General features: G+C 42.5%; 1 protein-coding gene across 1 annotated transcript in view; it reads left to right on the forward strand.

Moving 5' to 3' along the window:
- Mamdc2 (MAM domain containing 2) overlaps positions 1-26756 on the forward strand; it is a 151747-nt gene that overhangs the window by 74101 nt on the left and 50890 nt on the right. The window contains exons 6-9 of the mRNA XM_055613915.1: positions 9754-10010; positions 15251-15344; positions 18213-18356; positions 23612-23877. Of these exons, the coding sequence (XP_055469890.1) occupies positions 9754-10010; positions 15251-15344; positions 18213-18356; positions 23612-23877 (761 nt within the window). The remainder of the gene's footprint in view (positions 1-9753; positions 10011-15250; positions 15345-18212; positions 18357-23611; positions 23878-26756) is intronic.

Raw genomic sequence — 26756 nt, forward strand, 5'->3', positions numbered from 1 at the left:
TAAAGAGAATGATGACAAGTCCTTCATTCTGTTCAACACAATTGAACAGGTGCATTTACCTTGCCAAACAAATTAGTCCATTACCTTTAAATGCAACCTTACGGGGGTCCTCAGGGCACAGGCAAAATGAAGCCACACTTTGGCCAAAATACCACAGTAGTGGTCACTAGCCCAATTCTCTGTAGAGTCTTTATTTTCGTCTGCAACTTCATAACCCAGGCCTCCAATGTCTGGGCTTCTCTCAGCATTCTTGCTTTCCAAACTTCCATCAGAGTGGGCCGTTAAGGTCTGCCTCCAGCATTCCATGACTTTTCTCCCCCAAAGCACCAAACTCTTGCAAATTCTGTCCATAGAACAGTTTCAAAAGCTTGAGAATGACAGGGTCAGGTTCATCACACCAATGGCCCCACTCCTTGGCACCAATTTCTGTCATAATCTTTTTCCTTCCGCTGGGATGAAATACCCTGACAAAAGCCATTCGAGGGAATAAGTGTTTACTCCAACACACAGTCCAGGCTACCGTTCACTCGAGAGGGGAAGTCAAGGGAGCAGAAACTTGAAGGTGGTCAGACACTCAGTCTTTAATGTTGATTCTAATATATTTTTGAGGTAGTATCTTGTAAGAACCAAAGCTGGCTCAGAATTCATGATTCACAAGACTCAGCCTCCAGAATGCTGGGAATATAATAATCTTAAAAAAAAAAAAAAAAAAAAAAGCTAAACTCACTTATCTTAGGGCTCTCACTGCCTTTAATGTAGTTGTTCACTAGTTGGCTTTTCTTAAATTACCTGACTACTAAAGTGCTACATAATCAATCATGCACAGTGATGTCTGACTAATGGGGCATGAAGCAAATTATTGCAGGCCCACAGAGAAAAAGGAAGACGACCTCCGTTTGCACATTCAGGGAAGGCTTCCTATAGGAAATAGTGGCAGAACCAAAGGCGTAGGCGTGAACAGTTAATTTCCTCTTGGGAGAGTATTTAAGGACGCTCAGATGTAAGATCACGGCTGACAAGCACACAGATCCTAGGTTATGTGGCTGCTGACGGTTAGCAGCAAACCTAATTGCCCGTATTCCTGGTGCTTCTTCCAGCTCTTCTCCGCTCTGAAACTCACATTTCTCTTAAAGTTTTGGACCTCAGCGGCAGAGATTCAGCTCAGTGATAGAGAACTTGCCTAGCCTATGCAAGGTGCTGGATTAGGTCCCCCGCTCAATAAACAACCCCTCCCCCCACCACCACAGGTTTATACTAGAGTGCTCTCTACTTGTTAGCCAACAGCCCTCTCACATTCCCTCTGTCTTAGTTACCCTTCAGTCTTTCTAAAGAGGCACTGTGACCATAGAAACTTCCAAAAAGAAAGCATTTAAGGGGGGGGGGGGGGCTTTTTCACAGTTTCATAGGGTGAGTCCATAACCATAATGGCAGGCAGGGAGCATGGCGGCAGGCAGGCAAACATGGTGCTGGAGCAGTAGCTGAGCGCCTACATCACGTCCACAAGCCAGAGGCAGGGGGAGAGTGACCGAGCCAACAAGGAAATCCCCCTCCAGGGACACACCTTCTCTAACAGTCACACCTCCTAATCCTTACCAAAGGGGACCCAGCATTCGAACATATGAGCCCTTGGGAGCCATTCTTACTCAAATCACAACAACCACGCAGCACACCTATGCTCATACACACACACACACACACACACACACACACACACATACACACACACCATGTACGAACTCCCATAAACTCGTTCCCTCACTTAGGATGGGGCATATAAAAATGAGTTCTGAAGATTCTAAAATACTTATCTAAAGAATTCTGCCCACGCCCATGCAAGGTTTGCCCAGTGTGACTCTTGCAGAAAAATAAAACGACCCACACTCTAAAGAAGATAGAGATTGCTCCTCTCATTTCATTTGCCTTCTATTGGATATATTGATTTTTCTCTATACTCTTATCAATTTGGGCCGCAAAGGAAAGATTAAATGTCCAGACGTTTGCCTGCAAGCAGCAAATTTTGCTCTCTGAGGACTCATCTCATGTTCATTCATCTACTGGAAGCAACTTAGGTCTTTGCCTTTGGTGAGAAGTGCAGAAGCACACAGCAGAGACGGGGGCGTGGAAGGACACGTTCACAGGCCTTTGTGTTATAGAAAAGGGAACACTGAATACAGCATCTGCCAAATGCAGCCTGGATACCAGTTGCATTTCATTTGTTCATCTGTCTCTAACAGTTTTCCCCAAACAGTGAGCTCTCATTTCTCAAATGACAAAGTCCCCAACTTCTCAATGAATGATAAAACAGATACTGCACTAAGAATTGTGGGATTTTTTTTTGAGATATTAGAACAAATGTGATTTTTATCTTGTTTTCTTTTCTTCCCCAATTTTGGTTCACCACATAGGGTTTTCTTCTTTGTTAATATTTTGTGGAGCAAAATAAAATCATTTCAGGAGGTAACCTGCTGACAGCTCAGATTGGTTCTTTCACCTTGGCAAAAAAAAAGATAATGGATGGAAAAATAACGAGGAGAATTCATTATTTTGCTGAGGATTGGGTTTTTCAAATCAAGCTGCTCAGGAGCTGGACAAAGCTTTGAAACCCAAAATAAGATCAGAATTATTTTATTCCGCCAGAGCCCATGAGATAGATGAATCAGTTCTCCACAAACCATGACATCTTCTCACTTCAGTTTGGATGGAATCCAAGTGTCATCTCAATAGCACCTATGGGTCCTCTGTGTACAGCACCTATGGGTCCTCTGTGTACTTTGGTTATGGCATTAGCGCTGGGTGGGAGTGTGGCTTTGTTAATCTCCTCAGCATGGCCTTCATACAAGCTCTGCTGGATTCCCCTCTGTGGCTTCCTGGTCATCTTCACTTATCAACAGCCTCATTTGCAAGGATTAAGTCCAGCCAGGACACAACTGCCACTTCTCATCTGATGCAGATGTAGATCTCTTCTCTCAGGCTCTTCCACAGAGCAGCAGCAAGGAGAAGTTTGTGTTGTCTCTTCACTTTTCTCTTCTTCAGCTTTTCCCCAGTCCCTAAAACACTCTGGCTTCTTTGGGGTTGGGGAGGCATAGTACAGTTCAGAAGGGCTATTTCGCATCCAAGTTATAACAAAGTCCCACCAACGTTCCTGTACATTTTTTTCCCATCTTTGCTGTTTAAAAAAACTGGAGTCTGGCTCTACTCAAGATCAACTCTAACCCGTGAATTAAGTGTTTCTGAATATAGCTATCAGACGTGCAACGTGGGGAAAGTGGGTGGGTTGATCTGCTGTCTTTGAGTGCTGTCTGCTCACCATGGCAGACATGGTGAAAACACCAGCAGCATTTTCATCTGGAACATGTTTCTTCAGCCCAAGTTGTACCAGGAAACAGCTTGTCCGGGAAGCCAGCAAGACCAAAGCAGACAGAGCAACTAGAGCCAAAAATGTGGCCAAAGGAGGATGAATCCTAGCTGAGTCTGAGGCTGCCGTTGGCACCATGGTCAAGCTGTGGGCAATCCTTAGGGAAATTCTGGGTGGCCAGGCTGTTTGAAGATACATGCTCAGAAACTGCCCTCTGAGTGTTCTTTCCTAGTCCATGGGATGACAATAAGGAACCACTGAGGTAACCTGAAAGGTTTCACTACTACAGAACGCTGCTAGAAGGAAGAAAGGAGGCTCTCTTCAGAAACAAGCGCACAGAGGACTCTCAGGCGTTACTCAGGTGGCGTAAGCTTCAGCTGGTATTGCCAAGGACTACTGTCTTTCTACTGAATTTGACAGTTGTTTTACCTTGCGGAAACTTCGGGCTTTTAAGTATAAGTAAGCATTGGGTAGTGATAGATTGACTTCCTATCAAGGCATGGCAAAACAACTGATTCTTAAACTTATGGGGAACCCATTTTCTCTATTTATACCTTTTCTTTTCTTTCTTTCTTTCTTTCTTTCTTTCTTTCTTTCTTTCTTTCTTTCTTTCTTTCTTGTTAAATTGGTTTCTCTGGTTGGTTGTTTTGTTTTGAAAAAGCACCTCTCATTGTGTGCTATATAGCTTAGACTGGCTTCAAATTTGTGATCTTCCTACCTAGGCCTCCACAGGATGAACCACATGCCTGGCCTAAAGTTTTAACTCTGGGCCTGCAGGCTCTGTAATGATTTGGTTGATTATAAGAGCCTGTTTACCTAGAATGTTTACTTAGATATGAACGCACTATAGGTTCATATCTAGGTAGGTTGATATCTGTAGTAGGTGTTGGGGACAAATTAAATAATAATGATTAGGTGCACAACAGATTTTATATGAAAGAGGTTTATTAGATGAAGATGAAGAGAGAGAGAGAAGGAAGAGCAGGACATGACGGGGGAAAGAGAAAGGGGTGCCCCAACAGAGAAAGGGGAGAGGGCCAAGAGGGCAAGAGGCAAGAGAGAAGAGGGCAAGAGAGGGACCACGTGTTGGGTTGTTCCCTTTAAGGGGCAAGATAACCATGCCTTCCAGTTGTGGCCCACCTGGCCAGCGACACACGATGACATCATAGGTTGCTAGGCAACTCAGAAGTATGTTTCTAAATACTTACTGTAGGTTCATATCTAATGGAGTTTCCTTGTACCCAAATCCTAATGATCTGATAAAAATCATCACTCCCTAGGTGACTAGATACTCAGCCACACTGAACCACATAGGAGGATGAGCTGGGTAGGAAAACTCCCATAATGCCAGGTGCTAACATGTTTTCCTAAGAACACTAAGCTATCCTATGGACAGAGGTACAATGACCACCCCTCCCTCGCACTAGTACCCAGCTGCCCCTCCTCAGAGCAGATTTCCCAAGAGGTGCTCTCAGCCAGGGTTTTGCCACTACCCCAACCTGACCTCCTGGAGCAGACACCTGAACAATGGTTTCTGAGTCATCCCCATTAAATCAGATGTCAAACTCCTGGTGATACCCCCCCCCCCGGGTAAGAAAGCTCCTGTTACTCACTTTGTCAGTGAATCATACCCAAATGTGTCAACAAAGCAATGTTGGAGAGGAAAGGCGGACAACCATTTATGGTCTATCTGGGCTGATGGTTCCATGGGAGACTTGGCATCAGCAATCTTGGTAGCATCCATGGCGATGTGGCTGACTCACTTTGGGCAGGTCACACTCCATTTTCCAGATGCTGGTCAGGCCAGACATGTGACTGTGGTTGGCTTGCCTCAGCACGGTGAGCATGAGCTGTTGAAGAGGTACTTAGGTTGCTCATGCAGGGAGGAAAACAGTATCCACACAGCAGGTTGAGTCCTTTACCATTTGATGTCTGTCAACTGTAAAGAAGATGTGTTTATAATGGGGCTGTGGGTAAGCATTTTCTCTAGCACTGCACAGTAATAGCACACTCCTGGAGGTGGAAAAGGTTGTTTCAAGTGGATCTGTCAAGGACTTTCTAGGCTCTTTGGAGATGGATCATCTCATCTTCGACAGAATGATTTCTCTCCTTGTGGCAGTGTCAGTTTGTGTTCCACGAGAGACAGACAAGAAGCTGGAACTGGGGAAAGGCCTGTGAAGAACTGAGGTGGAAATTGTCAGTGGAGCTCATTAGTAGAGTGGTGCATGAAGCTAAGAGCCATGGCGTTTTTAAGGTTCCATGACAGTGCTCTAACTTTAGTTATTTTAAAAGCAAAATGAACACCAAAACCCCAAATAGCAAGTCCGGCCCAGATGACTTCATCTTTATGCCAATGCAGTCATACTAGAAATTTTCATAGTGTATGAACAAAGAGCACTTAGTAGCCACAGAAGCCATACTGTGTCCCTGAGTGAAAAGTACCTTCAACATAAGATGCAGATCCTGAGAAAGAGGACAGGACAGGCCTCTGGCAGAATAGCCCAGCTGTCCTGTAACTGGTTGCAGCTTCACTGTCTAGGAGCAGCGTGGAGTGAAGTGTTCTTGGTAGGAACACTGTCAGGAATCCACAGGTGGGTCAGCAGAGACAAGCAAGCCAGCTTCCATGCCTGCAGCAAGTTCTCTTGCAGAACTCTGACCCACCTCTGTGCTCCCGCAGCAGGGTATGAAGAGACAAAATCTTATAGCTCTCCCCCTGGAGGTACCCCCTCGTGAAGGAGTGCTGCCTCACTCTTATGACATATAACAAGAGGCAACAAGGATGTTAGCTCTGTTTTTTATACTCCCGTGAATTCTTAGTAAATAGAGTTGTGTTAGCATGGAGTCATTTACAGTCACATGCATTCTCCATTATTAGGATGCTCCAGGCTGCCTGGATCCTGGGATTGCGTTAGATGGAGGGGAATCTGACTGTAAGATAAGAGGTGGTCTTCTTTACCTATCGGAAGTTCTTTGTGTTTACCTTGCAGATAGGTTTATTTGGTGCACACAATATCTTAAAAATCATAGTAAGGATTAGTGGAGTCGTCATTGTGTGTTAATTTGTGCTGCCCCTAAAGTTATATATTGAAGTCCTAAATCCTTATACTTCAGAGTGTGGCCTTATTTGGAAATAAAGTGAATTACTCTTCTCATCATCATGTGACAAAGGCAACTTAAAGAAAGAAGGCTTTACTTTGGCTTAGAAATGAAGGGATACAGTCCTGAGTGGTGGGGAAGCTATCAGAGTTAATACCGTTGTCAATTTGATACACTTGGGAACAGGGAACTTCAGTTAAGAACCTCTCTACTGGACTGGCCTGTGACTGTGTATGTGAGGCATTTTCTTGCTCATTAGCTGATGTGGGGGGAGGAGCTTACTGTGAGCAGTGCTATCTAGGCAGATAGGTCTGTATAAGACAGGTAGCTGAGCAAGCCAGTAAGCTTCATTCCTCCATTGGCCTTGGCTTTAGTTCCTGCCTTGAGTTTCTGCCCTGACCTTTTTCAGTGATGGACTATGACCATGGAGTTGTAAGATGAAAAAAAAAAAAAAATCCTTTCTGCCCCAAGTTACTTTTCAAGAAAAGCAAACTAGGACAGAAGCCATAGCAGCCAATGGCTCCGTGTCGCTGGGAGCATGGGGTTAGGACTTCTTACCTCCTAACATACCGATAGAACAGTAAACAAAAGGTAGACCACAGGCAGGGATAGGTTATAAACCTGCCAGACACCACATCCTAGAGCACCCGTAACCTCTCCAGAAAGTGCCACTATTGGTCCACCAACTGTACAAACACATAAGTCCATGGGAGACACTTTCCAGTCTCAGCATAATATGGAGTCTTGTACGTGCAACTAATAAGATGCAGGATTAAGTGGACTGCTCACCCAGTCTGAAGCATGTCCTTGAGAAAAGGGAAGGTTGAACCTAGGGAAGAGCACAATTTGGAGAATGATGTGTAAAAATAAAGACTGAGAGCTACAAGCCAAGGAGCGCTAAAGACTGTCAGCTGACAATGGAATTTATCTTTCTTTTACATCCCCTCAAGGCAACCAACTCTGTTGACATTTTGATTTCAGACTCAGAGCCTCCAGCACTGTGAGACAATAAATTCCCGCTACTTAAATCACCTCAAATGTTGTATTTTGTTGTCAGCAAACTAATATATGGAACATCACTTAAAAATTGGTAGATTTGACCACACAAACCTGGATTTTGCACGTTTGTGAGGGAAGACCATAGCACTGGGGTGGAGGCCCAGGCATTAGATGAGAATAGAGGCTGCTGACCCTGGGGGGTTGGGAGGTTGAAGAACACAGGCCCGTTCGAGAGGCAGCCATCTTACCACCTATGTGAGACTACAAGCCCTGTGCTATAAGGTTTTTTGATGTTTTCTGTAGAATCATGGATTCCATCGCCTGTTGCTGGGGAAATACAACTTCAAATACTAGCAACTAATTCATTAGCTTAGATTTCTCCTTGATCCAACCCATTTCACTTAATCTGCCTGGCTCTTTAACATCCAAGCCTGTGATATCTCTTTATTCACACTTGGATGCCTTGCAAAGATGATAAGAGAAATTATTTTGAAGTAAAGGAGATTATTCAAATTGCCGTAAGGAGAAAGCAAGCTTTGATCTGTCCATCTTTCCTCTGCCTTGGTGGGGTGACCACTTTGCCAGGAATGCCCTCATGTTCTGGATGACCACACACTAAGGGCCTTCCACACAGGAGGAGAAAACAAAGTGAATGCCCTGTGTGTTATTGTGTATGTTGTATTGGTCCTGCTATTCTTGCTGCTTTCTCACCAAATAAAAGAAATTCTTATTAACCAGTCACTATATCCTAAAAACAAAAATTCTGAGCTTAGAAAAAGAAAAAAACATTCTCTTCAAGCCACAGTGACTAGATCTTCTCCATCACAGCATAAATAAATTTATACAAAACTGCTAATAGTGATAATAACAACCCCTTATAGAAATCAGATCAAAAAAAAATCAGATCAAGTATAGTTCTAGATTCATAAATGGCATTACTATTTTCTTATAATTATGCCAAGTAATTATAATATGTTAGGCACACAATAAGTACTTTATATAAATAATCTCATTTCATACTCATATCAATCCTGTGAGGAAAGTACAATTGCCTGTATCTGTGGATCCCTACTGTTTAGTGGATAATACCAAGTCAGTAAATGTGTAACATACATAGTCACTTTTCTGATTTTTTTTTTCGTTTTTGTTCACTGTTAGTTGAATCCACAGATACAGGCAATTGTACTTTCCTCACAGGATTGATATGAGTATGAAATGAGATTATTTATATAAAGTACTTATTGGCAGAACAACTGTTGAACACCTACAAAGCTAAGGGTTTGATCCCTAACAGTGAAAAGATTAATAAGTGAACGAACAAACCAAGTATAGTGAAGCAGGCCTGTAATTCCAGTCTTCAGGAGTCTGAGGCAAGAGGATTGGGTATTAGAAGCCATCTTGGGCTACATAGCTAGGCTCAATCTATGAGCAGATAAATAATAAATAAGTTTGAAAAAGCATAAAAGATGTGCATAGGTTACATAGAAACATTAGTCCATTTTGAAGTAAGGACTTGAACATTCACACACTTTAATATGCTCAGGGACTCCTGGATCTAATCTCATCAGATAGCAAAGAGAGACCGTATTCTTGTTTCAGAGATCAGGAAATTAAAACCCAGACAAATTCAGGAACCTGCTCAAGTCCCAGCACTTTTCCAAGGAAGTAGGGTTCAAAGTCATTTCTCTCTGATGACAAATCAAAGCTCTCCCTATTCTCCCTATTGTTTCTGTTTAGATCTTTGGTGTAGGTTAGTGGCTCTGGGTCTGCCAGGTGCTGTTATCATTAGGGCCTGTTGACAATGGCATCACAAGCTCAGACTCCCAAACCCTAGCCCCGTCTTCGAGCACTCTTAGCATCATTCAAAGGCCCAGTATGCATTTGATGTAAGTTGTGAAAGTTTGTCCAGGTGGGCCTCTCCAGGCCTTTTAAAAAGAAGAAAGACAGTATAGTCTTGGTGTCTTTTAACTAGAAAAAAAAAAAAGGCTTGGGAACGGATCGCATTTGATATAGTGGTGTATTCATCTGTGAAAATTCAAACACTTTAAAGATGACACATCTTTCTGTGGGGATAATTTACTTCAGTCAAAAGTAAAGGAAGATGTAAACTGCTTCTTATCTGGCATTTGCAATGTGCGGTAAACCCATGTGTCCATCTCCCAGATATGACACTTACACACCCACGATCAGACTCTCCCCTCACCCTTCCAATGGATTATATAGAAGTGTGTCCCAGAGTGGCACAGGTTCACCTGCAACTTACCTGCCTGCCTTACCCAATGTTCTGTTCGTGTGATTTCCAGGCCACTACATGTACGTGGACTCTGTTTACGTCAAGCACTTCCAGGAAGTGGCTCAGCTCATCTCCCCAGTGACCACAGCCCCCATGTCTGGATGTCTTTCATTCTATTACCAGCTTCAGCAGGGGAATGACAATGTCTTCTCTCTCTACACTCGGGACATGGCTGGCCTGTACGAGGAGATCTGGAAAGTGGACAGTCCAGGCAATGCCGCCTGGAACCTTGCAGAAGTGGAGTTCAGTGCTCCTTACCCCATGGAGGTAGGTGAGCCCTGACCTGGTCTCACGCAGCAGAGAGGCTATATACACACAGGCATGGAGGTCAGGCCGCTGGACTTTCTTACCTACCTCAGTCATGATTTTGAAGATAGGTACACGTTGACTTTATTTTTTATTCTTAATTTAATAAAAACCATTGTACCTGGGTACTTGTGGTGCACACCTTTAATCCCGGCACTTACAAGGCAGAGGCAGGTGGATCTCTGTGAGATCAAGGCCAGCCTGGTCTACAGAGCAAGTTCCAGAACAGCTAGGGCCACACAGAGAAAATAAAATGAAACAAAGCACCAGTTTATGTAATAAAATATGATGTTTTGATTCATGTACACCATGTGTGGCAATCAAGTCATGATAGCTAGCATATGCGTCTCCTCAAATGTTGTATTATTTGTTGGTAGTGGCAGCACTTAAAATCCTTTCCCTTGGGTAATGCGAAATGTATGATCTATCATTATTAATTATAGTTGGCCTACTGTGCAATAAGAACCAAACTGTACACTTTTAGCCTAATCGGAACTTTGTATCCACAGACCAGTGTCTCCTTTTCCCTTCTACTCCTGATATAACTGCCACTTCTGTAACCTTTTAGAGGGAGGGAGCTGGAATGATAGCACTGGCCCCTGGGTAGGCCAGGCTAGGGCAGTTGATCTCTTGGAGCTGGGGCTGCAGGCATATTTGCCAGAGTACCTGGCTTGCTGTGTGTGTGCTGGGAACCAAGCTCTAGTCCACCTGATTGTGCAGCCAGCACTCTTAGCTCCTGAGGCATCTTTCTAGCCCTTTAATCTTTTCCTTTCCTTTCCTTTCCTTTTCCCTTCTCATTCCCCTTACTTCTCTAACTTCCTCTGTCTTTCCTCCCCACCTCTTTTATTATCTTCATTTTCTACCAGAAGTGTTTTCTCTGAGGACAAGTGAGGAAGCCAGTTCCACTAGCAGAATTTCCTGGCACATGTCCCTCTGATTTTGTGCAATGCCCATGGAGAGTTTCCGAGTATGACTCCTTCCTGAACCTCCACTCAAGGGTTCCTGGTCATCTAGGGTCCTTTGGCTTTTCCCAGATAGAAACATGGGTAGGCAAAGAGAAACTATCTGGGCATTGGTTTTTGGCAGGGTCAGTTTCCCTCTGGTTTGTGCAGCAGGAACGGGCAGCAGAAGGCAGATGGAGCAGCAGCAGGAAGTACCCTACAATGTTCCAGTTCTTGTTCAAACCTCTAGAACCCAGACCCTCAGCCCTATAAATGTTGTCCTTGCCTGGGGGCCTAGAAAGTCACATATTCAGCCATTTATACCAGAGAGTTTTGTTGCTGAGAGGCAGCATCTAAGAGCCTTGACTTCAAAGACTTGAGAGGTCTCTGAAACTCTTCAGTGACCAAGTCCTCCATGTTCTGTTTTGTGGCCCCCTGTGACATTGTGCCCCTAACTTCGGTCTCTGCTTTCTGCCCTCTCTCGCCATTTCTCTGCTTTTGCGTCCCTCTTCTTGCTGCCAGCCACTCCTGAGCTGCTTCAATGGGCTTCTCCAGCTGTCAGGAGCCAGCTGCCTTCCCACTTTACAGCTCAGCCTCCTTCCTGCTCAGCAGCTACTGCTCCACCTGCTATCGCCAGCACTCTGCTGTCTGGTGCCTCTTCACGTCACTCACTCAGTAAAAGAAAAGGTGACGGGAGAGAAGCTTTTTATTGGGTCTACAACAGCAAGGGAGATCTCACAGCACAAAGTCTCCAAACCAATTCTCTAAGTGAGCCTGAGTAGCCTGCTTCCAGCTGGACAAACCAATCACAACCTTGTCTCTTGGCACCAACCACAGCCACGGAGGCTGAGGTTTAAATCCATCACAGCCTTGCCTCTTTAGCACCATTCACAGAATCCCCTCTGTAAGGCTGCCAAAGCAGGTACCTATATGCACCTAGGTAGAAATGGCTGTAAGGTCATCCAGAGTTCGCTGAGATCTGCAAAAGCAAGAAGTCTGGTACGAACTGTCCAAGGGCTCCAAATGAAGCCGCATCTTCCAAAAGCCAGGGCAATCTTCTGTGATCACTGCATAGTTTACTCCAGGCGTTCCAGCCCTCTGGTGCTGGCACAAGCATAGTCTGGCTGGTTGTTAAATTGATAGTCCTTTGGCTCAAAGAATCCAGGCAGCAAGAGAACGGTCCCATAGCTGCTAATTGGAGGGTTGGGTTGCCGTGCCCAGCATCTATGCTTAGTTACAAGAAAATGTGCATCAGAAAGAGCGCTTACAATACAAACCTAAAGAGTGTTTCTGAGAACTAACACTGGTTCTTTAGCAATGTTTTAACAGAGCTTACCACCACCTGCCCAGTGCCCCAGGGAAGATGGGTTCCCTTTATTTGTTTCATTAAGATCAATTTTGAAGGTTTCACTTAATTAAGAGAACTGTCTTTCTAGGGGGAAAAAAAGTCTTCCTTTTCTGCAACAAAAATAATGTTATAAAATCAGAGGTAAACTTATCAATAGAGATTTAATTTGAAACAAATCTTGGTGTTCTTATGTTTCATCTCTTCACAGTTATATACATGATAAATATCCAAGGCAAAAAATCAGAAAATTCAAAGAAACAAAAAAATAAGTTAAACATCTTCACAATCAAAAAACTGTGACAATTGATGTTGTAGTGTTTATTGCTATAGGTCTTTCTTTAAGCACATAGCTGAATCCATAGCTGTAGAGTGTGTCTCTATCAGAACTTCCAAGCTTACTTCAGTGCTTACTGCCCACTAAAGTACACCCATAAAATCATGCCCATATTCACAGAGGACAGGGAGAAAACAAAAAACATCCAAGAAGTCTGACATCTTTTTTCTAGGTCACATAGCTCTCTGGTAGATGCCAGAGAGCTTAGGAAGACTTCCTAGACTAGAATCTAATGCTCTGCTCTAGACTAGAATCTAATGCTTCAGTCTGTCTGAGGCCCCCACCAGGCTGCAAGGGTACAGCAACGTGGCTGCTCGGCATGTAAGAGCACTGTAAGCATTTGCAGCTCGCTATAAGTAGAGTATTAGCTGCCACGAGTTATTAATACCTTCCACCTTTCCCTTTGTACTTTCTGCAGTGTCTTCCCTGCTTCCCTTCAAAGAACTGAAGTGGCTTGTTCCCCCGGCTGCTTTTCAGTGGCGCCATCTGCTAGCCTGCTGCAGAACTGGAGTAGGTTGGCTTGCTCTCCATTTCCAATGCCCCGTGTCTCCTGCTGGTGTGCCTGACACTACCTCCTTCGTGCCCCTCTCAGATCCCTCACCCCAAACAGCCTCCACAGAGAGAGAGCACAGTGCCTTTGTAGCATGCATGCTATTTCCTGTCACACAGCCTGGCAGGTCTTTGATTTGCTCTTACGGACGAGTGGAAATTTTTCTGTGACTTTGGGTTACAAGAAGAAAAAAAAAATGCTGCTCCAGAACATTTTCCCTCCACTAAAGTCAAATGAGTCACGTGTTAAATGCACATTTGGGCAGGCAAGTGTATACACATAGACACATGTGTGGTGTTTTCTTTACCAACTTCTTTTGTCCAACATAAACTCTTCAGACAACATTTGCATGCATGAAGCATTGCTGATTTTTTTTTTTAAATCAGCACTTGAAAAGTCATAATGCTGAATACTACTAATCCTTAGCATTCATTTTTGGAGCCACATGTGTGTAATTTTGCTCTGAATCTGAATCTGTTATTTCGGTTGTTTGCCTTTACTAATTGCCAGGGAAAGGAACTGGCACTGGAGAAATCTGTGAACTCCACGTTGCCACATTCTCAAGCGCATTTCAGAAGGAAAATAAACATAGGAAACTTTTTCTGAACAGAGAACCCTGGCATATGAGTGGTGATTGGCAGACTTGTGTCAGAAAGAGCTTCTAAATCTCTCTGCTCAATACGAACAAGGTCTTTTCCCATCCTCTATCAGTCCCAGTGTCACTGGTCTGTGTCAGGGGTGGAGGGCATGCACACATCAAAAATTTCCCTTTTATAAAGACTATAAGAACATCAGTCATTTGGAATAGACATCCGCCCTTCTGCAGTATAACCTCATCTTAATTACATTTGCAAAACCTTTACTCTCCAGTAGGGCAACAAACTGAGATCCTAGGGAGTAGGGTGCTGGGTAGCAGCTGCCTCCTTTAATGAGCTTTGCCTTCGCCACTCTCAAGACTCTGAATCCCAGTAAGGCAACTTTATATATTTATGCCTTCCTGGTCCTGGCATGCATTTATTTCAAGCCATGATCCACAATGTGTCTTAGCTATCAACTCACACAGCATAGACTGCACACCTGTTTTCCTTACACAACTCAGAGCTGAGCCGATCATACCTGATGGCTCATTGTCACAGACAGAAAGTTCCAGGTTAGTGGGTGGGAGACGTGAAAGTAAAGGAGTTGATATCAATAACACATGGTCTTCAAGAATCCATTGGAACATAGCAGGAAAGGCCTGGTCAAAGTGTTCCTCTCTGACTACTGTGTCTTTGCCCAGCCCCCCATCTGGAGTACCATATGAGGCCAGGGGCACAGACAGGTTAGCTTCCTATAGATAATGGAAGAAACTAATTTATCTTCTTCACTGACTTTTTTTCTATAGATGAAGCCTATGCATGATTCTAATGAACTCTGAAATTGGTCAGAAATGTCTTAGGCATGCTAGCTGATGCTCAAGGAGTAGGGACTAGCGCACCCAGTAAATACAAGCGTCAGATGTCTTGGTCCACTATGAGATGCCATAACAAAGTACCATGACCTCAATGACTTATCAACATCAGAAATCTATCTCTCACAGTCAGGAAACTGAGAAACCCAGGATCAAGGCGCTGGCGGATCCATCGTGGCAAGGGTTCTTTTCCAAGTGCACAGAAGGCCTCTTCCATTGTGTCTCCACATGGAGAAGAGCTCCTTGGGACTCTTGCCACTAACCTCATGTATGAAAGCTCCACCCTCATGAGCCAATCACCTCCTCAAAGGACCCACCTCCTAACACCACTGAATTGAGGATTAGACCTCAGTCGATAACATTTCAGCAGGCAAAGCTCCTCAGAACGTAGCAATTTCATTTTCCCTGAAAGAAGCACTGGGGTCGACAAGGGTGATGACCGAACACTCACGTTTTGGAAAATGATTGTATGAGTCCTTGTAACTCGGCCTCGGTTGGTTTGATTGAGGTGTCATTTTCAATCATGTAAGAGCGAGAGATTATGTAAATATATGCTAACCTGCCATTTCCCTTCCCAGGTTATTTTTGAAGTTGCTTTCAATGGTCCCAAAGGAGGCTATGTTGCCCTAGATGATATTTCTTTCTCTCCTGTTCACTGCCAGAATCAGACAGGTGAGTCCTGCTTATTCTCCCTCGTTTAGAATGGGCCTGCCTTTCAAAATACCCAGAGTTGGCACTTTTTTAAAATTGTCTTTAATTTCCTCACCTTGCCTTTAAAAGGTCATCAACTGAATAATCAGTTTTGCTGGGCTAGTACCCTCTTTCATCCCTCATATAGTGAATTTAATTTTTTGATACTGTATACAAATTTTCACGAGGTGCTTTTGTCTTTCCTCCCTATTAGGAAAGAAAAACTTAGATATTAATTTATGTAAATTCATTTATTTCCTTAAAAAATACCTTGAGTCCATATATGAACAGTTGGATAGATTAAGGGAAAAAACCCACAACCTACTGATTATGGATAAAATTGTAAAATCTCGAATTTTTAGGTCTCCAAAATTCATAATGTCTGTGTCTCCACGGAGAAAAGTGATCCTTACCTAACATTGTGCTTTATTAGTGCAGTTTGAGGCTCAGTGAGTTGAGCAAAAGTCACAGCAATAGCACATGCATTCTTTCCCCCCTACATATTACTGTCACCCAGACTCCATAGTTTACATTAAAGGTCACCGTTGGTATTGCATGTTCTATGGGTGTGGACAAATTTATAACGACATGTGGCCATTATTAAAGTGTAACACAGCCTCTCTCTTCTTCCTCCCACTGATCTTTTCCCTGTCTCCCTAGTTTTGCCTTTTGTACTACACCCTGTGGTTGTGGGTCATACAATCTGCAGTCTTCTCATACTGGCCCCCTTTGATCAATAGTGTACATCCGTTAAGTCCCTTCATGGCTCCGTAGATAATTTCTTTTTAGCACTGGATGATATTTCATTGTCTTAATGTACCACAGCTCATGTGCCTATTCATCAGCTGAAGACCATGGCTGATTCTCCGTTTTGGCTGCTGTGACTAAAGCTGCTATAAACTTTTGAATTTTAGCACTATCTCTTCCCCCTCTTACACACCTAATAAAGGAGTTAAGATTCTCTTGCAGCCCCCTAGGGATGCTGCTCTGAGTTTCATTCCTAATGAGTCATTTCACTGACCTGATGATCTCTTTGTGCCACGCATTTAGGAGTGCCTCGCCATTTCCTGAGCTAAACAACTGGCTGTACGTTTTGAATTTTTCATCTGTTTTTCATTACCAGGTAGAGGGAGGTTGGCTAAGAAGTGAGATGGTGGGGTTTCCTCTGGTCTCCATTAACCACAGGAGAATGCTGAAGAAATATTGAAGGATCCTTGTGGATATGACATTCACAGGCTTTGACATACCCTGGTTCTGATAGAAATGGACAGAGCAGCATATGGGTGAATCACCAGGCCTAGAGCACGGCCGCTCTCATTTCCTTTCCCACTATCAGGCTCAGACATGTGACCTGAAATGCCAACATGTTCCAGTTATATGGGGACAGTTTCTTTTTCTGTAATGCACTGTTAGTCATTATCAAAAGGGAAAAAAAGGAGAGAAAGAGAGAGAAATTTTGAAACACCTTTTGTAGCATTTCTGACTCAGATAAAATTTGCCAGAATGCATGAATACAGTGAAGAACCCCCACAGACTCTTCTCTCAGATCTATAAACTGATAGCATTAGACAGGACCAGCATTTGCCTTAGCAGGCCTGGAAGAACACTGTACTTCCTTTATCTATTGAGGTGTTTCAATGTTTATCTGCACTGTAACTATGGAATAATTAGGGAATTCAGGAAAATTATTACTGATACAATGTTATCAGTTCACAAAGTAACTGTTTTATATATATATATATATATATATATATATATATATATATATATATATATATATATATATATATATAGCTATGTGTTTTTTGGGTCAAAACTAAATTTTGGGCTCCTTGTAGCATTTGGTTGAAAGATTCAAATGACCACTTAGTCTGGCTGAGTTTTTCCACCCACATGAGTGCTTTCTTAGTTTGAAAGTTAACTGAGAGCATAGTCTTGTCCTAAACAGCCTCGCATCACCAGCTGGCTGTTCTCAGATTGAAAGTTTATCTAGAAATGACTTTCCAGCTATACAAAACAACACCCTCTATCACTCTGTCCCTAAAATGTCCCAGTTGTGTCTCTCATCATTGAGACTATGCTCATACTGAGCATCCCAAACTTCTTTGGTCACTCACAGCCCCTCTGACCCCAGAGGGAAACCTAAGCAATGAGGTTTCCAAGTCCTGTGTTAATAGGACCAACCATCATTCCCAAAGGAGCAGGACTCTCATGATCCACTCCATCCAGGCAATCCGGGACAAAGTGATAACTGCGGGCCATGATAAAGAATAACAGAAGTCAGCAAAACCCAAACAGCAGCAGCCCCTGCAAGTCCTGTTCTGACTTCTAAGTTGTGTGGTTTTGGCCCAGGGCTGCTTTTCCCCAAGTGCAGCAGTTGCTAATGCCAATCATAGCCCCTCTGCTGCAGAGCGAGTCAACCAAGGGGATTTGTCTCTGGAAAATACTATTTCTAAATTGCATCTTAGAACTTATGAGTCTCTTAAGATCCTCCCCTTTTTCTTTCTTTTAAACGTTGTAGGAGTAGGCTTGAAAGGTTTGAGTAAATGCTCACAGCCTTTACATTCTCAAAGGAAATCCCCTTTTGAAACCTAGCACGTGTTTATTTTTGTAAATAATGTGATCAGAGCTCCTTCCTGCCCTCCTTTTAGGGAGAAAAAGAACAATTTCCCTGTCATGTCAAAACACTGTTTTGATGATAACCTGTCAGCCTGCCACTTGGATAAAAATATTTTGCTGTGTGTTTCTCCCTCAGTTTCCCAGGCACAAATGTAGCTGTTTCTGTCATCTGTTTGATGGAGTCCTCTGAGAGTCCCAAGTTGGCTGTAACTCTGGTTCTCATTTGCCCAGGGCTTCCTTTCAGTGCTGTGGAAACAAGCTGTGATTTTGAGGAAGACCTCTGCAACTTCTATCAAGACAAAGAGGGTCCAGGTTGGACCAGAGTGAGAGTGAAACCAAACGTGTATCGGGTGGGAGACCACACAACAGGGACAGGTGAGCCCAAGGTTTGTCAGGCCACACTTCATGGGTTTGCTTTCACATACCACTTGCTATTCTATTCCATTTCTGCAGAGGCAATGAGGAAAAAGAAAGATAAGAAGAGATGGAGAACAAAGGAGTACTGGTGACATTTGGCCATTTATAAAAGTTACAATTCAAGACGCTGTGCTAACTCAAAAATTATAGGCAATTTTATGCCTATAATTTTACACCCTTTTCTTACAGATATCCTAAATTGTGAAAACACAAGCTTTACAACGGTTTTTCTAAACTTTGGGAAATTAACTCAGAGAAGATAAAATGGTGATATGAGCCTCACTTTCCCAGCTGAGACCCATTTCAATGAGCAAACGAAGCACTAGATAGACATATACACAAATGAACAGAACTCCAAGCACAGCAAAGGTGTCTGGGAGGAAACCATGTCCCTTTATTTCTTAGTTTCTGGAGCTGAGGCTGAGGATCAAGCAGACATGAATCACGTTAGCAAGAGAAAATTGTAACCTTCTAATAACATATTTTTATGTGCATTTGGGTGCCTTCTCAGGGACAAGGAAGACTAGAAAGATACATAGGCCTGAGAACTTACCATTTTTAACAAAAAAAAAAAAGATAAAGTTGTGGAAAGTAGCAAGACAAAGAAAGGGAGGGGTAGTGAATTGTGAGAAAATTACTAGAAACCTATGGAGGAAACTAATAAAAGACAAGAGTTTTTATTTTATGTACTGGGCTTGTACAGATCCATTTTGGCATAGTCTCAGCTTCTATTACACTGACTTCCTAAACAGGATGTGTGCCTTGCTCACAGGAAGTTATGTGGCCTGCTTCAGATAGAAAATGAGAGGATGAAGAGCCCTTCCTGACTCTACTGTTCCCTTCAGCTCAACATAATCAATATGCCAGAGTGGCATACTGGGGTGATTATCTTCTGATGACCTTTGGTGCTCTGAGAGAGAATAGAAGAAGAAACCGAATTTTGCCTGGGGATTTGGGAGTAATGTCGTCAAGGGAAGCTGCAAAGGAAAAGTATCTGTGAGATCTTTCAGTGTGGAGGGAGCTGACCACACTAACTGGTGGGAGAGGCAGTGGAGCAGAAATGGGGAATAAGGAAGATGGAGAGGCCAATGGATGACAGGTTTGGCAGATCAGAGTAAGCACGGGGGGATATTAAAATGGCAGTAAAAAGCTACTGAAAGGCTTTGAGCGGAGAAGGATGATATTTAGGTCATAAAAGGGTCTGGCTGTGGCGTGGCCACCCATATAAGTCCATTGGCAGCACAAAGTGCCGTGGCCTGGGCCTTAAATAACAGCCATTTTTTATCCCATTGGTAAGGCTGGAAGTCTGGATTCCAGGGACTGGTGGGACTTGGCTTCCTGGCTTTCAGATAGCAGTCACTGTGTCCACACATGCCCCACCTGTGTACGGGAGAGGACAAGCCCCCAGGCTCTTCTTACAAGGATGAGTAATTAAGAATACGTAAGGAAAACTGAACTGCAGAGCAAACACTGAAGTGCCATGAGGAGAATTACGAGAACCCGATCAGAAAAGGAAAAAACCGTTCTGTTCTGCCTCACCTCACATACATGGATCAATTTTAAGTTGACCGTGTGTAGCAGGCTTGACAGTTAAGAGGATCGTTGCTGCTAGAAATTCCCTCCTGTTAAGAAACAAGGAAATTGAACACAGCTTCAGCACCTGGAAGGGCCCAACTGGTCAGAAATATGATTTTTTTTTTCAGGGGCTGGTTTAATATGTGGTCAGGAGAACAGAGTGTTCTGCCCAGACACAGAAATCTCAAACAGGCCACTACAGATACAGCAGGGGAAATGAGCTCTTCAGTCACTGACTGTGACTCAGCATGAGACATGGAGCCTGGGTAGCTGGCTGACCCAGATAGTCAGGAGTCCCAAGCTCATCCTTTCATTTTTGTATTAAAAAAAAAAAAAAGAAAAACAAACAAACAAACAAACACCATCATCCCTAATTAATGTTATGAATCTGAGTCTGTGTGCTATAAGAGCTATACTGCTTTATGGCATTTACTTGACTTTCTAAGAGGTTTTATTTGTAGTCAAGGTCTAAAAACATTTTATAGATTTTTTTTAAAACCACAAACATTAGAAATGGTCTTTTTTTCCTTTTTTTATTTTATTTTATTTTATTTATTTTATTTTTTGAGAGAGGGCAAATTACTTTATTCCAAGAATGAGTGCCCTATGTAGTTATCTAATACAAAGCAGTCAACCCTGAAACAATATACACATATAGAACAAAAACAGATTTAGGTTATATTTACATATCTGTGTATTTATATATACATGCAACAATAATAATCAAAGGAAAAGAATCAATCAGTTTGAAAGGAGGTGGAGGATATATGGGAAGGTCAGATAGAAGGAACATTGGGAGGGCTGGAAAGAGGAAAGGGAGCACAAAAGTGATCTAATTACATTTTAATTACCGTAATTAAAGTACAAATGTTTAAAGAATAATGTTTTACAGTTTTGAAAGCCAAGTTTTGTCTTTTTTTGTAAATTATATAAAAAATACTTGCATGACATTTTTGTTTGTTTTTTTTTAATAGTATTCTAGCAGGAAACATGTTTTTATGTTTATTCAAAGAAGATGTCTTTCATCAGCCCATACAGTTTTCAATAACAAGATTATCATGGACTCTTATGCAAGAGACATTTATTATTGAGGGAAGCCCAAGAACAATACACCAATTTGGTGTCTTGAACAGGCCAAGTACTAAGGCTCCTAAAGGGAGAAACGCCTTACTGTGTCCCGTCATGGTGTCCCAGAGAAGGCCCACTTGGAGTCTTCTTTTTTTATAATAATTTTTATTTTTTATATTAATCACAGGTTATTTACTTTGTATCCCAGCCATAGCCCCCTCTCTAATTCCCTTCACATCCCTCCCTCCCTCATCTCCTCCCTGCCACTTTCCAAGTCCATTGATAGGGGAGGACCTCCTACCCTTCGATCTGACCCTAGCTTATCAGGTCTCTGCAGGCCTGGCTGCAATCTCCTCTTCTGTGGCCTATCAAGGCTCCTCCTCCCTTGAGGGAGGGGGGAGGGTTGGAAGACCTAGCCATTGAGTTCATGTCAGAAATAGTCCCTGTTCCCCTTACTAGAGAACCCACTTGGATACTGAGCTACCATGGGCCATATCCGAGCAGGGGTTCTAGGTTATGTCCATACATGGTCCTTGGTTGGAGAAACAGTCTCATGAAAGACCGCTGTGCCCTGATATATTTGGTCCTTGTGGAGCTCCTGTCCTCTCCAGGTCTTACTAACTCCCCCTTCTTTCATATGATTCCCTGCACTCGCCGAAGGTTTGGTTATGAGTCTTAACATCTGCTTTGAGTAGATACATTTCATTTTTTTTTAGATTTATTTATTATTTATACAACATTCTGCCTGTATACCATATCTTACTATACATGGTTATGAGCCACCATGTGATTGCTGGGAATTGAACTCAGAACCTTTGGAAGAACAGCGGCTGTTCTTAACCTCTGAGCCATCTCTCCAGCCCCTTAACATCTGCTTTGATACACTGCTAGGTAGAGTCTTTCAGAGGCCCTCTGTGGTAGGCGCCTGTCCTGTTACTTTTTTCTCCTATATCCAATGTCCATCCCATTTGTCTTTCTAAGTGAGGATTGATCATTTTACTCTGGGTCCTCTTTCTTGTTTATCTTCTTTAGGTGTATAGATTTCAGTATATTTATCCTATCTTATAGGTCTATATAAATGAGTATATACCATGTGTGTCTTTCTGCTTTCAGGATACCTCACTCAGGATGATCATATCTAGGTCCCACCATTTGCCTGCAAATTTCATTATTTCCTTGTTTTTAATTGCTGAGTAGTATTCCATTGTGCAAAAGTACCACAATTTCTGTATCCATTCCTCAATTGAGGGACATCTGGGTTGTTTCCAGGTTCTGGCTACTACAAATAAAGCTGCTACAAACATGGCTGAGCAAATGTCCTTGTTGTGTACTTGAGCATCTTTTGGATATATGCCTAGAAGTGGTATAGCTGTATCTTGAGGAATCACTATTCCTAATTGTCTGAGAAAGCACCAGATTGATTTCCAAAGTGGTTGTACCAGTTTGTATTCCCACCAGCAGTGGAGAAAGGGGACCCTTTCTCCACAACCTCTCCAGCATGTGTTGTCACTTGAGTTTTTCATCTTGGCCATTCTGATGGGTGTAAGGTGAAATCTCAGGGCCGTTTGTATTTGCATCTCCCTGATGGCTAAGGATGTTGAGCATTTCTTTTAAGTGTTTCTCTGCCATTCAATATTTCTCTATTGAGAATTCTCTATTTGGCTCTGTATCCCTTTTTTAACTGTATTACTTGATTCTTTGCTTTGTAACTTCTTGAGTTCTTTATATATCCTGGATTTTAGCCGTCTGTCAGATATAGGGTTGGTGAAGATCCTTTCCCAGTCTGTAGGCTGTCGATTTGTTTTGATGACAGTGTCTTTTGCTTTACAGAAGCTTTTCAGTTTTATGAGGTCCCATTTGTTGATTGTTGATCTTAGAGCCTGTGCTGTTGGTGTTCTGTTCAGGAAGTTGTCTCCTATGCCAATGAGTTCTAGGCTCTTCCCCACTTTTTCTTCTAACAGATTTAGATTTTTCAATTTTATGGAGTACAGGTTTTTGAAGTAAGACCTAATGATTCTTTGGATTTCCTCAGTATCTATTGTTATGTCCCCCTTTTCATCTCTGATTTTGTTGATTTGGATACCATCTCTGCCTTTAGGTTAGTTTGACTGAGGGTTTGTCTATGTTGTTGAGTTTTTCAAAGAACCAGCTTTAGGCTTTATTGATTCTTTGTGTTTATTGATCTCTTTGTGTCTAACTTATTGATTTCATCCCTGAGTTTTATAGAAAGCATCTTTTACAGTTTAAAGCCTACGGAAGTTGTTTCTGCTGGAAAACCCCACTGCTTTAACCAGTTTCCACCTGACCATCTGTGTGAGCTCATTCCGCATGGCTCTTGTACTCAGTGGTTCTTAAGCTTCCTAATGCTGTGACTCTTTAATGCAGTCCCTCATGCTGTGGTGACTTCTAACCATAAAATTGTTTCATTGCTACTTCATAAGTGTACTTTTGCTGCTGTTTGAATTGCAATATAAACATCTAATATGCAGGATATCTGAGATGTGACTCCCAAAGGGATTGCAACCTACAGGCTGAGAACAGCAGTACTAAGTGGTTTGTTTTCTTCACAGGGCACTATCTTCTGGCCAACACTAAGTTTACATCCCAACCTGGCTACATTGGAAGGCTTTACGGTCCCTCTCTACCAGGAAACATGCAGTACTGTGTGCGCTTTCATTATGCCATCTTTGGATTTTGGAAAATGAGTGACACCCTAGCAGTTTATCTCTTTGAGGAAAACCACGTGGTTCAAGAGAAGATCTGGTCTGTGCTGGAGTCCCCGAGGGGTGTTTGGATGCAAGCGGAAATCAGTTTTAAGAAGCCCATGCCCACAAAGGTACAGGAGAACCTTCACTACCTGTGTCCATTTTTAGTTGCTAGATGGTCAGTGATTTCTGTTTAGTTACTGTCCAGTGATGATGCTGTATTCTTCCATTCAGATTAATACCTGTGTTCCACTCATATAACCTGCCCCAGACAGGGACATGTTAAGTCTGCAATTCCTTTGCATTTTCTGAATTATACCCTCCTAAGAAATATATATATATATATCTCCTTCTCTCCTTCCCTCTTTCCTTTCCTCTCCCTTACTCTTTCTCTTCTTCTCTCTCTCTATCTCTCCAATACACACACACACACACACACACACACACACACACAATACTGAAATTAAAAAGATGAGATCATTCTGTCTAGGTCTTCACTGTGACTTTAAGGTCAATACTAAAGGCCTTAGCAAAGCAAGGAATAAAGACAGGCTGCTCACTAGAAATATGAAACCAGCTGACCCCACTCAGAGACGGTACAAGGAGCCATCAACAGGTGATTTTGATAGCAATGAGAATACAAAATAGACCTATAAATCAAGAAGAATGCAAAGGAATGACAGTAACCTCCAGGCTTAACAACTCATAAACTCAAGGAAGTTTCACAGATACAATAAATTCTGTGAACTATACGGTATGAAACTTGTAGGAAAATCCATTTTGTTTCACCCTTGTCAGCCAACTAACAAATTTTTCACAAGTGTCCTCTCTGTGTAAGAAAGAGGCCCAGAGATAGTAAATAACTGTTCTTTCCTCCAAATATATCTCATATAAGGGGAGCTTAGTATATATCATTGAGTGAATGGGTAAGTAAACCGACCATCACATCATCCAGGAGCTACCTCCACTCCAAGTTCCCCAAGAAAAGTTAAAACTATGGGAGAGCAAGACAGTCCTTTAGCCTGTTCAAGTGTGTCCTCAATGGATTTTTTATTATTATTATTAATTACAGTTTATTCACTTTGTATCCCAGCTGTGGCCCCTCCTTCATCTCCTCCCAATCCCACCCTCCCTCTCTCTTCTTCTATGCCCCTCCCCCAGTCCAATGATAAGGGAGGTCCTCCTCCCCTTCCATATGACCCTAGTCTATCAGGTCTCATCAGGACTGGCTTCATTGTCTTCCTCTGTGGCCTGGTAAGGCTGCTCCCCCCTCAGGTGGAGGTGATCAAAGAGCCAGACCATGAGTTCATGTCAGAGATGGTCCCTATTCCTATTATTGGGGAACCCTCTTGGATACTGAGCTGCTTTGGGCTACTTCTGTGCAGGTGTTCTAAGTTGTCTCCATGCATGGTCCTTGTTTGGAGTATCAGTCTCAAAAAAGACCCCTGTGCCCAGGTCTTTGTACAAATATCTTTTGACACCTACAGTATTGTTGCACCTTGTCTTTGATCTATCAGCACTGAAAAAGCCCAGGCCTCTCTATACCTCTTAAGTGTCTCAAAGACTTAAGTTGTTATCAATCATTTAACTCTCACAAATAGTTATCACAACAAACAAATACACACCACACACACATACACACCAGTTTCACATTATCAGGGTGCAACAGAAAGTAGAATTTTTGTCATGCTTTAAATTCAATTTTGTTAATTTTTAAAGGAAACTATAATAAGCATCTTGTTTATTATTTGGCGTACATGTGTTCATTCATCCATGCGTCTGTTCCTTAATTCAACCATCATGTATCCTGTATATGTTTGATGCATATAAAGATAAATGAATCTCAGACCCTACTCATGACACAGGGGTCATATGTGATAGCAGACTGAGATACATAAGATTAAGATACACTCAGTAAATGTCACTACCCCACAGAAGGACTGCTCAGAAAGTTATAAAAGTGGCTCTACTGATTGTTATTGAAAATAATGTCATCCACACTTTGGCATATCTAATGTTTGGAGGGTCAAAGTTCAAGCCACAATGCTTTCTAACCCCTGTTCCTTCTCTTCTTGATAACCTCTACTAGCAAATACTGGGATATTTAGGAATCTGTTCAGTTCTTTACAGTGAGTCCCCACCGCTAGGTGACTCCCATGAAACTGGTACAAACCTCCTTCGAAGATAAGGGCATGCAAGAGGTTCTGCCCTTTTCTTTGTTCGAAGCTGAATACCAAGCTGAGTGTATATGATGCTCAGCTACTGTGTGGTTCCTCACCACAGAAGGTAAAATTGGCACCAGACCCAGTCAGGCTAGAGAGCTCTCACAGCACCTGGAAGGAACTGGGCATGGACTCAGATGGAAGTTCAATACAGAAACCTCCAAGTTCCAGAAGATTCTAGAACCTCTAGTTCCAGAAGATTTCTGCTGGGCAGAACTAGCTCCTCGGAGTGGGAGAAGCATTTGTAACTCATGAAAGAGGATGCAGTAAGCAAGGAGAATTGAAGCTTGATGACTTATGGTTTACACATGTGTGGACTTATGTGTTCATGTGTTATGTTTTCACGTTTATACACATGAAAGCTACTTATGACAAGGGACACAATGATGAGCCAGTGCTTCTAACACTGCCCATTGCTCCTGAACACAAACTCCAATTCTACTTCTGTTTCATTCTGAGGAGTTTCCTTCCAGATTTGCAGTGTTTTCTTCCATTAACCTTACTGTGTTTGCTGATTCCCTGTTATGAGAAAAAATAAGGACTTCTCCTTACCATAGTTTTTAGTTGTATTAATTTTGGCTCTTATAACTTTAACTCTACCTCAATGTCAAACCATAGATAGTTTTTAATTACACTTACTTTATAAAATGAATAAATCCTCACTCATAACTTTCCTTTGTTTTCTTTGTCCTTCTACAAATATATAGTTGTTTTGATATTGTTATGACCTAAACATACACTTATATTTCTGCTCAGCCCTCTGTGCTTGACCTTGAACAAATATCCCA

Source organism: Psammomys obesus, unplaced genomic scaffold (assembly GCF_907164565.1).
Source record: "Psammomys obesus unplaced genomic scaffold, mPsaObe1.curated_primary_1811, whole genome shotgun sequence".
NCBI lineage: Eukaryota > Metazoa > Chordata > Mammalia > Rodentia > Muridae > Psammomys > Psammomys obesus.